The sequence below is a fragment of the Patagioenas fasciata genome, chromosome 4 (genome assembly GCF_037038585.1).
Source record: "Patagioenas fasciata isolate bPatFas1 chromosome 4, bPatFas1.hap1, whole genome shotgun sequence".
Classification (NCBI taxonomy): Eukaryota; Metazoa; Chordata; class Aves; order Columbiformes; family Columbidae; genus Patagioenas; species Patagioenas fasciata.
Window position 1 is genome coordinate 71,606,641 of NC_092523.1, and position 12,659 is coordinate 71,619,299.

General features: G+C 38.6%; 1 protein-coding gene across 2 annotated transcripts in view; it reads left to right on the forward strand.

Moving 5' to 3' along the window:
- The window catches only part of NDST4 (N-deacetylase and N-sulfotransferase 4), a 109,821-nt gene that overhangs the window by 6,829 nt on the left and 90,333 nt on the right, over positions 1–12,659 (forward strand). For both annotated transcript variants that reach the window (XM_065837321.2, XM_065837320.2), the window contains exon 2: positions 9,479–10,723. In XM_065837321.2, the coding sequence (XP_065693393.2) occupies positions 9,743–10,723 (981 nt within the window). In that variant the 5' untranslated portion in view covers positions 9,479–9,742. The remainder of the gene's footprint in view (positions 1–9,478; positions 10,724–12,659) is intronic.

Sequence of the window (12,659 nt, forward strand, 5' to 3'; positions counted from 1 at the left end):
CACGTAAAGGTAGAAAAGGTACTGCTCCCACACCACAGACAGCAAAATTGAAGTACTGAAAGAAACCAGTGGCCCCCAGGGGGAAAAACACCATGTTGGTGGCAGGAGGAGACACAACTCAAAGTTTCATCTCTGTCTTATCCTCTGATCACTAGCAATTTTTTCCTCTTGATATGCAAACAACATCCATCCAATCATTTCAAGATAAATAAAAAAAAAAATGTGATTTTGTAATAACATCTTCCATAAAACTTTCTTGGACTAACTATCTTGTCTGCTTGGCAGTGTCTGAAATACTTAAATACATTAAAGTGAGATACAGTCTGTTGGGTATTGTAGTATTTTTAGTACATGATGAAGTTTCTCTGTCTAGATTAGTTTTACTGACAACCATAACATGTGCAGCCATAATTGGTTCCCACAAAAAGCTAATCTCTCCTGTTTTTAAGCACTGGTAAGAAGACCCAGGATTTTCTGCAGGGCTGCCTGGAACCTGGTGTAGGGCTAGGACTCCAACTTAAGCAATTCAAATATATATAGAAAAGACAGGATCAATATTATAAACTTAACTTTCTGCCCCCAAACTGTCATGCAATAAAGCAGTGATAAATGAAAGTATTTTATAAGCAAGGTAGAAGTGAGTGTCTGAATTTTCCTTTTTAGAACAATGCCATTTGGCTACACACACAGAGGCATGTCTCCATTCACTCTGCTCACATGTCCTTGCTTGAAAGCTATTAATGGACATTACCACTTCTTGCTGGCCAGACCTGCCAGTTTGCCACATTATCCTGCCCAGCACAGACCAGCACCAGTGGCTTAGATGATGCTCTGACCCACACACCCGCTCTGACCAGAGGCTGCAAGGACCAGACTCACTAGGTATTTTATACCTTTTTCTACCAAATCCTCACAATGATAACAAAACCCTTCAGCCAACAAAAATGAAGATGGGGAGAGGGGACTCCAGTAGAGTTGACTTACAGAATAAACACAAGGGAGCTGTTGAAGTACCCAGAGCTTGAAAACTGTCATTGGCTGGCTGGAACCTGGCTTGAGTAAATTCAGAATATACCGTTGTTTACATTTCACGTGATAAATGTGCTGTTCTAATGATTTAGGTACAAAGCCTTTGTTATCTGGGTTTAAATAGACTTCTTTTGCAGTAGTAGTAGATCATTACTACGTGACAGCAGTAATCTTTCCAAAATAAGTTAGTGGTCTCCCTTTAATTCCTAGCACAGATGTGACCACATCAGACTTCGTCACAACTAGTCCCTGTGACAGGATACAGACACCACAAAACATGTTATTCAGTGAAATATATTGTCATTGATATAAGGGTGGAGATGTTTTAATTATCTTGCATGGTGGCAAACACTTTTAGGTTGCGTTAAAGCAGTAGGAAAACAAAGTGTGGAAAACATTAACTATAAAAAAAAAAAAAAAATTAAGTCCAAAGAGTTTAGCATCTAACAAGCCATTCCAGAGCCTGTGACTATGTCTTGTAGGCAAGGGGCCTCTTAATTAAACAGAGCTTTTAAACTCTTTTGTGTAAGAAACCTCCAAAAAATAAGATTTCAATAGCTATCCAGAAAGTCTGTAATCCTTGGTAAATTTACAAAATACATATAGACAATCTGCAGTTATTTAGATGCTAATAGGACTATAAAAAGATTTTTTTGTCTTAGCTTTTATATATTATCAAGCAAGACATACATAGTTTGACTATTGAATTGATTGACTTTAAGGAGTTCTAGTTAGGCAACCATTCTATTGTACAATGTTTTCTCTCAAATGAATTCACAACACAAATCATTCTATTGAAACTAGATAAATAATTGACAGCCTTATAAAAGTAGAAAACAGTAACAGAATAGATGGATTGTAATAAAACATCTGATACAGCATCTCACAAAATTTTTATTTGAAAAGTTAAATGAATTCCAATTGGCTTCCATTGAAGCATTAAACTATGAATTGAAAAGTGATGAAGAACCATTAACCAAGTGCGATGATAAGGTTTGTTGCATCAGGTCAGGAGGAATGTTTTTCAGGCTGCCTCAGGAAAACACATGAAGTGTTTTATTCACCAGCTCCATTCAAAAGGACTGGGACAATCACAAAATGTTCATTACATCTGCAATCTCCATTAATCCCACTGGGAAAGCAAAGAATCAACTTCAAGGATATGATCCTGTAGGTCACACACAACTTGCACCATGTGATTCTCTGCTGTATTTTCAACCACCACAACTTTCTGCCATGACATTTTGGCTCTGTCATCATGGTTTAATCAGTAACCTTCTGACATTTAGATCATCTCTCAAAACCTTCTTTTCATCCCTGGTAGTACACTTTCTACAGATGTTATGAAGGTTGTAAAGGCAACTATCTGTTGAAAACTGTGGCGTAAGAACAAATCGCTATTCCTTCTGGGTCAGCTATGGGTCTGCCAAATCACTTCAGACAAGTCAGGCCTCTGCCCAAGAATAACAATATTTAGCTTCGATTACCATCACTCAGGCAAGATGGACACTTGGTGGAAACAGCATTGAAAATGCTTCTTTTTTTTAAAAAAAATTAAATCGGGCCACATAACTAAGGTGTTTTGCCTGATGACATCAAATTTATGTATATTTTGAAAAAGTGATGTATTTTGATATCACTACATAACATTTTTGCCTCACATGAAGCTGAACAAAAGGAGAGCAGGGTCATTAACACCTACCTATTGTGATGGTTACTAGAGCCACGCTGTTAAGAAACAAGAGATTTTTTATATATATATATATATATATATTTATATATAAATATTTTATATATATAAAAATATTTATTTTATATATATTTACGTATTTTATATATAAATATTATATATATATATATATATATATATAGGTTGTCCGTTATACTGAAGTTGTTACTGATTTCTTGCAGCTTCCACACCTGACATTCAAGAGTTGGGGGCCGGGAGAATGACAGGAGGACAGTCACTGCTTTCTGAGGAAATACTACAAGTACTTATTGTTCTAAAGCACTGAGGTGTTAGGTACTGATAAACAGTGACAATTGGAGGAAAGTTGACTGAAACATCACAATGGGATGTTTATGTGCATTTCTGGGTGCTCCAAAGAACCATGAGACTGTTGGAAGTTAATGGATCAGAATAAAATAGTGTTGAGGATGAACATTATGCAACATTCAAAGTGTCGTCTAGTTAAGTTTTAGAATAAATTTCTAGTACAAGTTAAGCAACGTGAAGTGTTTTATACAGGCTGGAGAATCAAAGGAGGCAACAATTATGCAAGAGAGGACTTATAGAAAAAACAATACCTTCCTTATAGTCTCATTAGTTCACATTTATAAAAACATCCTGCAAACTCACTTAAAATATGTTGGTGGGGGATCTCATTTGCCGAGATTATAGTTACCTGTCTAAAAGCATCAATAACAAAACACTTGGTGATTCAGCAACTTCAGATCACATATGAATTAATGAGAACAAAATACATCTGCTTACTTGTTGTTATGACAGTACAGCTATTGTACGTGTTCAAGAAAGTGAGATTTGTGGCAAGTTAGTGGTGGCTATGACACACCTTCGGAAGTACTAAAGCAGGGATGTCAAACTGATTTTCACCAGGGGTCACATCAGCTTCCTGCTTGCCTTCAAAGGGCCAAATGTCATTTTAGGATTGTACAAAGGCAACTACTCCTACATTTATTTGGTCCTAAAGGAAGGAACAGAGACCATTATGACAAGGTTTTCTTTAATCACAATTCCACTATTCTGTCAAAAGATGGGAAAACACTGAAAACAAAGAAAACCCCTTCATTAGTATGCTTCAAATGGCACTTGACAATACTAACTATGATAAAAACAGAACAACTTTAGTGGTCCTGGAGTGAAACAAACTGTTAGCTTCACATGAATCTGCCTGCAGCAATCAGATGTTATCAGTTCATCAAGTGAAGATTTTACAGACTTCTTAAGCACATTTACACTACATTTCCCAGCTATCATACATACACAGGAAGAGGGGTGTATGTGTGCGTATGCACACATGTGTGAGAATACGTATATGTTTAAAATCTATTGCTAAATACACCTATAGTTGCCCTTCCACCAGGGAGGTGGTTTTTTTTTCCTTCAAAGTTCCAAGTTTTGAACTAATATGGAAAAGTTTAAAGCCAAAGAAACATAGAAGTCAAAGGGGATCAGATAGCTACCTTTCAAGTATTGTTTCATGCGGAAGATCATGCCAGCTTTCATTGAGCACACAGGTTCAGGTATTTGAAACACCTTGCTTTATTTTCATTGATTATCAACTTGAACTTCTTGCATCATTTAGCTTTTTGGAATCACAGATATTATAGATGCACTATAGACTGATCAAATTGCTGAAAATACTGAAAAATTGGTGTTTTAATTTAGAGATGATTATGCATTAAAAACAAACAAAAGACGTGAAAGTGCTGAGCAGCTTCTCCACTCAGAAATGAATAGAGAAAGTTAGAACAAAGTCAGCTGAGAAGCTGTCCTTAACATTTAAAAGCATTTTGTAGAGCCTTGAGGTAAGCCATGAGCAGCTGGCATGACCACCACTTGTTGGTTTCAAGAAGCACCCAAGTTTCATTAGCTCTGTAAAAAGCCTCTTAGACAAAAAGCTGTTCTTTCTCTGCAGTGAACAGAAAGCCTGAATTTTTGCTAATGGCCAACAGGAGTCATTCTTCACTTAAATCAGTTTGCTTGTCTCTGTATTGAATGAGCAATATGCAAGGAGCCGCAAGTAGGTATCATGATCATTGGACTGCTAATAAATGGCAGGGGTCATATGAGCTTAGAAAGGAAAGAAAAGAGGAAAGAGTTTACATTAATTTTTTTTAGCCTAAAGGGAAGTTTTATATATAGAAAATAAAGACATTATGACTTTTGATTTATACTGGAATAAGAGGAGAGGAAAACTCTGGCACATCTCCAGATGAACTACCCACAGAGAGTTTCACATAGTGCTGCACTCCAGAACAGGCAGGCTATCAGGAATGACCGTGTTATAGAGAACTGACAAGCGTACTGCTCCTCTACTCTGCGTTGTAACCAGCAACACGCTCTTAATCTGCTGCAAATGTGAAGTAGGGTGGATAAACAACTCTTTGCTTAACGTTGAGATCTCCGCTCTCCTAAGCTGAACTAGATCTGAGATTCTGAGCCTACAAGGAGAGATGAATAGAGGAGCAGAGCTTGTAACCCTTGGCTCAGGCTGGCAACCCAAGCATCAAGCACTTGCCACTGTCCTTGTGCCCAAGCCAAACTGCTCATGTGTCACATATTTCTCCTGACAGATGACGCAAGGCAGCAACTCCCACTCTTAATGGAGTTTTCCTTATTTACCCAGGCAATAACTTCATTATTTCAGCTATGCCTCATTGGCAATTAACAGCTACCTTTGCAAAATGTAACTGTTTTCTGCAGTGCCTGTATTCCCCCACTGATTAGTTGCACCTAATTTGGTCAAGATGCTTGTTAAATCACTAAGCGCTGTGAGAAGCTCTGTGTATAGTAACTGGATCATGAGACAATCAGCTTTAATTCCTGATGCAGTGTTAATAAGCTGTATTAATAAGAGGCTCTTTTCACTATTGTGCTATTGGTCTTAAATAGCTGAGTCCTAGCCTCCTAACCAATCATTTTTCAAAATCAGTATGCTTTGATCATCAATCAAATCCATTTGTAGGGAAAGCAGGAGGTAATATTTAGCAAGGCAGCAGCAATTTTTAAACTTCTTTTTTTCTTTGGTTGCCTGAATTGAAGAAAAAATTACAGTTCCTGCAGATGGATAGAGCATCACAACAGTTACATTGCAGATTTCTGCTCTGCCTGGGGAACAGCACCACATCTAGGAAGCTGGCTATACAAAAGATTGAAGATCTGGATGAATGTAACCTGGATTCCTTGATCAAATGCACACAACTTTAGACTCTACCCTTGAAGAGTCAATGAATTCTGACCAGTGACCACAGGACCTTATTAATGTTTATAAATATATAAAGGATGAGTGCCATGAGAATGGAGCCAGGCTCTTCTCAGTGGCAAACAATGATAGGACAAGGAATAATGGGATCAAGCTGGAACACAAGAGGTTCCACTTAAATTTGAGAAGAAACTTCTTCTCAGTGAGGGTGACAGACACTGGAACAGGCTGCCCAGGGAGGTTGTGGAGTCTCCTTCCCTGGACACATTCAAACCCGCCTGGACACGTTTCTGTGCGACCTCACCCAGGCGTTCCTGCTCCAGCAGGGGGATTGGACTGGATGATCTTTCGAGGTCCCTTCCAATCCCATACTGTGATACTGTGATACTGTGACCTCAAACACTCGTTTCTAAAATGAAGCTACATTAGTAATGTTAATCATGAAATATGGCCCATTTTCAATTTTTTTTTTTCAAATTAATATAGCCCATAAATACTCCAAAGATATTTGAATTTCTGAGTGAATGTGAAGCTGCTGAACTTTAAGGGGGAGAGTTTCAAAGGCACAAATGGCAGTTAACTTCCAATTATGCCTTGGAAAATGTCCCACTAATGGCTAATATAGCTGATTTATTTTCATAAACTTTAATTACTTCATAGCTTTTTTTTACTGAACTGTATAATCAGTTCAACAGAGCAGTTCAAACACAATGCACAAACTAAAAAGGGGATCTACTCCAATGCCAGGTTTTCATATGCAAGTTTTAATTCCTTACCTAGTCTATTACTTACACAGCTAGATCGGAGTAAATACTTGCACCTATTACATGTGCAACAAAACAGATGTGCTAGTTTCCATTAAGCCTGTTTGCTAATATTTTAACTGGAAAAGATTTTACCAATATTATTTGGATCAAATAATTTGGGATGAAGACTGTATTTGTATTTTGTCTAGCAGAAAGTTAAGGACTTCTCATCTTTGAGTAATACAAGATAGGGTAGCAGCAAAGATACAGTTCGCAAAACATGTTATTTTGGCAGCTGATGATACCAGTACCTGGGAGATCCAGCAGGACAGAGCAGTGAGGAAAAATGTGCAATTCTGGGTCTCCTTTTGTGCTATTCCTTTGTGCTATAGATGTACACTGAGACATTTGGTAAGCATTCAGTGTGATTCAGCAGTAGATTTCTTATAATAGGAATCCTTTTATTTATTAATTTATTGACCACAAGAGTCTTAAGCAAGGTGTTTTGACTGCTCTAATTTTTCCGAGACCCTTCCAGAAAGAGCCTGACCGCAGGCAGGGCTCTGAGTCCAAGTGAGAGCAGGTGCTGTCTGCCGAAAAGCGAGAAAATATTGCCCTCTAGTGCCGAAAGCAAGCAGAGGATGCAGAGTCCAAGAGGGGTTTTTAATTACTGCTTCCAAGATACCTGCATATCTGATGCTAACAAAACTAAAGCTTGTTGCAATTAGCTGTTTTGTGGGCAGATTACGCACGCAGCAAGGCTGTTCTTTCCACGGAGACCAATTCTCCTCATCCGATAAACCCTCAGCATCGGGCTGAGTGACTCATCAACGTCACCAAAACTGAAATGCAGTCTCACAGAGAATGCTTCACTTGATCCAGTTTTATCTTTTGGTAAAATCTTAATTGAAGGTTTAATAAAAAGCAAGATCCTGACAAGCAGACATAACTGCAGAACAAGGAAAGCACCAAAGTGGGGCAAATACTCATCAGAATTATTTTAATTTCCTAGCAATAGCTGAGATTACTTTTGCATTTCTTCTTTCATACATCACTAAATATAGAAGATTTTTCTCACTTCTGTTCACTTCCCACGTCTGTCCATGGACAAACCACCCTCCTTGTTCACCTTTTTTGTCAATTGCCATGTACTCATCAGGGTCCCTGGTGGAGCAGCCCACCATACAGCAGTATGAATTTCCAAGAAAGCTTCCAATTGAGAAAGGTAAAGCAGACGAAAACCTGAATCTGGCAAACTCACAAATGGCCTCAGCAACAACTCCCGCTCTCTCAACTGCCAGAGAAGGAACAAGCCACTCATGAGCAATAGACCTATTAATTCACAATTACCTCAGCATTATGTTCATTGCTTGATAAGCTCCCAAAAGCGGTATGGTACTCTAATACTGGGAGAGTCGTGTATGAGGCGTTTAAAACAGAATTAAACCTTTTCACTAACATTTTTAAGATCCTGAACTGACACAATCAGTCAGTTTCTTAGAACTGTACGCCAGAGTCATTAAATATAAAATATAAACAAAAATACCTTTCTTACAAGCTTTTTCTAGTTTTAGAAATTAGGTTAAAGATTAATTAATAGTTTTCAGAATAAAACTGAAAATCATAATGGAAGTTAATGGAGAAGGACATGTCAACTGACAAGTATCTGCCTGGAAAGGGTGTTTCATTCTTGCAGTTCAAAACTCATCCATTGTTTACAGTCTCACATGGTTCCGGTAGGCAAACAATATAAATAATTCAGAAAGATGTTAATTCCTATTTAAATCCATAGAACAGCATGGCCTATTTATTTAGGTAGCTTTAATTGCTTGTGAGTCACATGGTTTATTGTTAGCAACAATAAATTTTCATTAGCTTAGGTAGAACTACCATGAACTTCACAAGGACTTCAGAGCTGGCCAAGCTGTCTGGTTTGAGCACCTCATGCTTCAGTCACACAGCCCAGGCAGGATGGACTGAAGCCCCAGTCCTTTAGCCAGAGGTGCCACAGCCCAGGGTACACATCTGCATGGCCACCCGACACTCACTGGACTGCTCCTTTGTGGGTCAGCAGCTCCAATGCTGTTTTTGCCCCGTGCCATCCCCTGTTCACCACTGGGAGAACAGAGGCAGGACATGCACAGGTGCACCCTGTAGTTTTAGTGGCCTACTTGTTCACTTGGAAAAATACATATGCATAATTTTTCTCGTTCCAGATGGTCCTTAAACAGACTGTAAATCCAAAGTACAAAATAGAAACTGGAGAGAAAGAAGTCCTGCAAATGTCACTTCAAAGTCTTCTCATGTCTCTCAAGTTGCCGTCATTAGTTTCACAGTCCAATACAGAATTGGTTATCCCCTTCAAAATACTTATCTGCAAAAGTATGAGTTTGATGTGGAGCCCAATATTTAACAAATATTTACTTTGTCCTAATTTTGCCCTATAATCTTCAGTCACTCCCATTTGTAATTTCAATGAAGCCTTTTAGATACGAATTTCCCATAAATGAAGAGATACATGTCCTCAAAAAGTTATTTTTATACTTTATTTTTATACCCTGAGAATATGGGAGAACTGTTTAATGCAACTTATCTTAATACATCAAGAAAGGAAGTAACACTAAGTGCTCCTTGAACTGTTCATAAACTTCCCTCGTAACTCAGATTACCACTATCAATCACTGTCTTTATTAATGTTTGGTTTTAATTGCTTCATGGATTTTATTTTATTTACTCTTCTTTTACTTCTTGTTGCAGATAATGTTAAGAGTCCTCTTCACTGATTATTGGCAGCTGCTGCATTCTGAGAAAACCTCTTTCAATTTAGCTTTCCGGATCCTTTGACTTCCCACTCCAACAGCTTTATAACCTCCCCGACAGCTTCATAAATGCACTGCAATGGTCACATGAACATCTCAGAAGAGGAATCAGCACCTCTGCATCTCCTCGTTACTATGGCACTTTAGGAAGAGAGAATCAAAAAAGCAGCAAGTACAACAGGAGTTGGAAGTCCCGCTTAAGATGAATCTAACCGTGAAGCTCCATAGAAGTTTCAGAACGCTGGTCATTCTCCTGGCAACCTTCTGCTTAGCAAGTATCATCATTTCTGCCTATTACCTCTACACTGGCTACAAGCAGGAAATGGCACTTGTGGAAACCACCGGAGAAGCAGAGTGTGAAGATCTCAAGTTTCTACCTTACAGGTCCATGGAGCTGAAGACTGCCAAGCCAATCGATCCATCTAAAACTGATCCCACTGTCCTCCTGTTCGTGGAAAGCCAATACTCCCAGCTCGGGCAAGACATCATAGCCATCCTTGAGTCCAGCAGATTTCAATACCACATGGTCATCGCACCAGCCAAGGGGGATATTCCCCCTCTCACAGACAATGGAAGAGGAAAATACACAATTGTTATATATGAGAATATTTTAAAGTATGTATCCATGGACTCATGGAATAGAGAGCTTCTGGAAAAATACTGTGTGGAATACAGTGTTAGCATAATTGGTTTTCATAAAGCCAATGAGAACAGTTCCCCAAGTACAAAACTGAAAGGATTGCCATTACATCTTTACAATAATGTAGCCCTCAAAGACTGTGTGGTAAACCCTCAGTCTCCCCTGCTGCGCATCACCAAAGCACCAAGAGTTGAGAAAGGTCCACTGCCCGGTGAAGACTGGACAGTTTTCCAGTTTAATCATTCCACCTATCAACCTGTGCTTTTAACTGAACTGCAGACCTCCAGACCACCTCCTACAGCATTGCCAAAGGCTGCTCTGTATGCAACCGTTGTCCAAGACTTGGGGCTTCATGATGGCATACAAAGAGTTCTGTTTGGAAACAACCTGGCATTCTGGTTGCACAAACTGATCTTTATTGATGCCATCTCTTTCCTGTCGGGGAATAAGCTAAGGCTGTCCTTGGATAGGTACATTCTGGTTGACATAGATGACATCTTTGTTGGGAAGGAGGGAACAAGGATGAACACTGACGATGTGAAGGTAAGGCAAGCATCGGGTAATACCATCTCAGATACATGTATGCACAAATGAGTATTTTAAAAGAGACAATTTGTGAAAAAGGTGGCAGGTTGCATTTCCTGGTAAAGGCTGGAATTGTGCAAGTGTAGCTAGCAGATACAGAAACCATAACCTGAGATTACTTTAAAAGTCTATCTACCCACACGCATACAGAGATGAATTCATGTACGTGTATATACTTTGATACATAAAGGTGGCCTCATACAATAATGCATGTAGTGAATGTACTGGCTGCCTCTTTCTTATATAGGTCCTGCTCAAAGGCTTCATCCTGAGTACCTGGGTAGCAAAGGAGACTTGTTATACCTCATGCAACACAGATCTTTCTTAAAATAAAAGGATCTCTGTTCTTGGAACAAGTTTGCTGCTGAGAAATCCAAACTTTTAGGTAACAATACAAGTCCTATACTGCATTAATTTGTTTTTCCCTATATGCAGCTAGACATACACCTGTAGTAGCATGCCTATAAATGCCATTTATAGACATTTTCTGTTTTCTTTCTTCCACTATTTCTGAGAAGTAGACAGAATAGAAGATGTTTGCCTTTTTAAATCTCTCCTATTTATCACTAAATTTAAAAAGAGAAAAAAAAGAACAAAGGAAAAAAAAAAGAAGGGCCATGAAAATTTTGCAGTCCCAGTTTGACTTACAAGAACTAAGAGGATAACTTTGATTAGCAGACTAGCAGATAAGTATTTAAAGTTACCAGTGACAGGATGGAAGCATAACCTACACTTTAGCAAAAGACGTAACTATCTGATATGGTGAAAAGCTCCCAGACTATTCTTTGGAGGCTCTTTTAAACTTATTTTCATAGTCTATAGTATGCAGGGATGCCATTAGAATTGTTCAGAGTAATTTTCAAAGATGTGTGAAACTTGGGAGAAATAGACAGAACTCAATAGCACGACAGTTATTTCCTTGCAATTTTCCACATATAGGAATTGTCATATTCAGAGATACATTGAAATTCCTAAGCATGCAACATCATAGTCTCAAGCCTTTATTCTAAAGGGTGTTTTTTTTTTTTTCCCTTTGAATACCCCAATGCTTTCATAAGCAAGTCTTTTGTTTTTAAACACAGATTTCTATTTTGTTCCTTAATGTTTATTTCCATTCCTACAACTTCTATAATGATCTGGATGAGGAGGCAGATGAATAAGAGAGATATTGAAATACCAAGCAAAAGCAGCAGTTTTATATACAATTAGAACAATTTTGCACATCAGGAATGTTCAAGTAATTCTATTATATTAGCCAAACCAGGTATACAAATGCTCATCCGGACTGTTTTCTAGCACCAAGCACTCCAAGTGTCTGGCATCTTGAGATCTGAACACTCTGCACAAGCTCAATGATCAAGTGCTCGCTCTCTCTCTGGAAATATATAGTAAAATGCTCCAAGAAAAGGCTTGTATACAAGAGGAAATTGACTGAAAAGCCAGTTGTGGAACAAGTTTTTCAGCAACAGCTTTCCACTTGCACATGTTTGAGTGTCTTTTTCTGATGTGGTTTGCTCTGCTAAGGAAGTTTATTATTCTACATCAGTTTGAAAGCCCCTGCTACTCTAATAAGAGTGCCCACAGAGTCACTTGGAAATTCAAATTGTACTTTTGACTCAATAATCTCACTAGGCAGAAAAAAGCCAAGTCACTTCCTTCACTATCCAGAAATTAGCAACCTTACTAGGCAGACCTTTCCACCCGTGCCTGGCAGAGCAGCCATGTTTCGTTGCTCATTATAGGAGACACAGAAGGAAACTCCTGATCCAGGGGCTTGAGTAGGAGCTGGATGGTAGAACCGAAGCTGTTAAAAGCATTCAGCATCACTTTTATATGTTGTCACACATTTACCTATCTGAAAACCAAGCAATCCACACTGCTGAATACGTTGAAA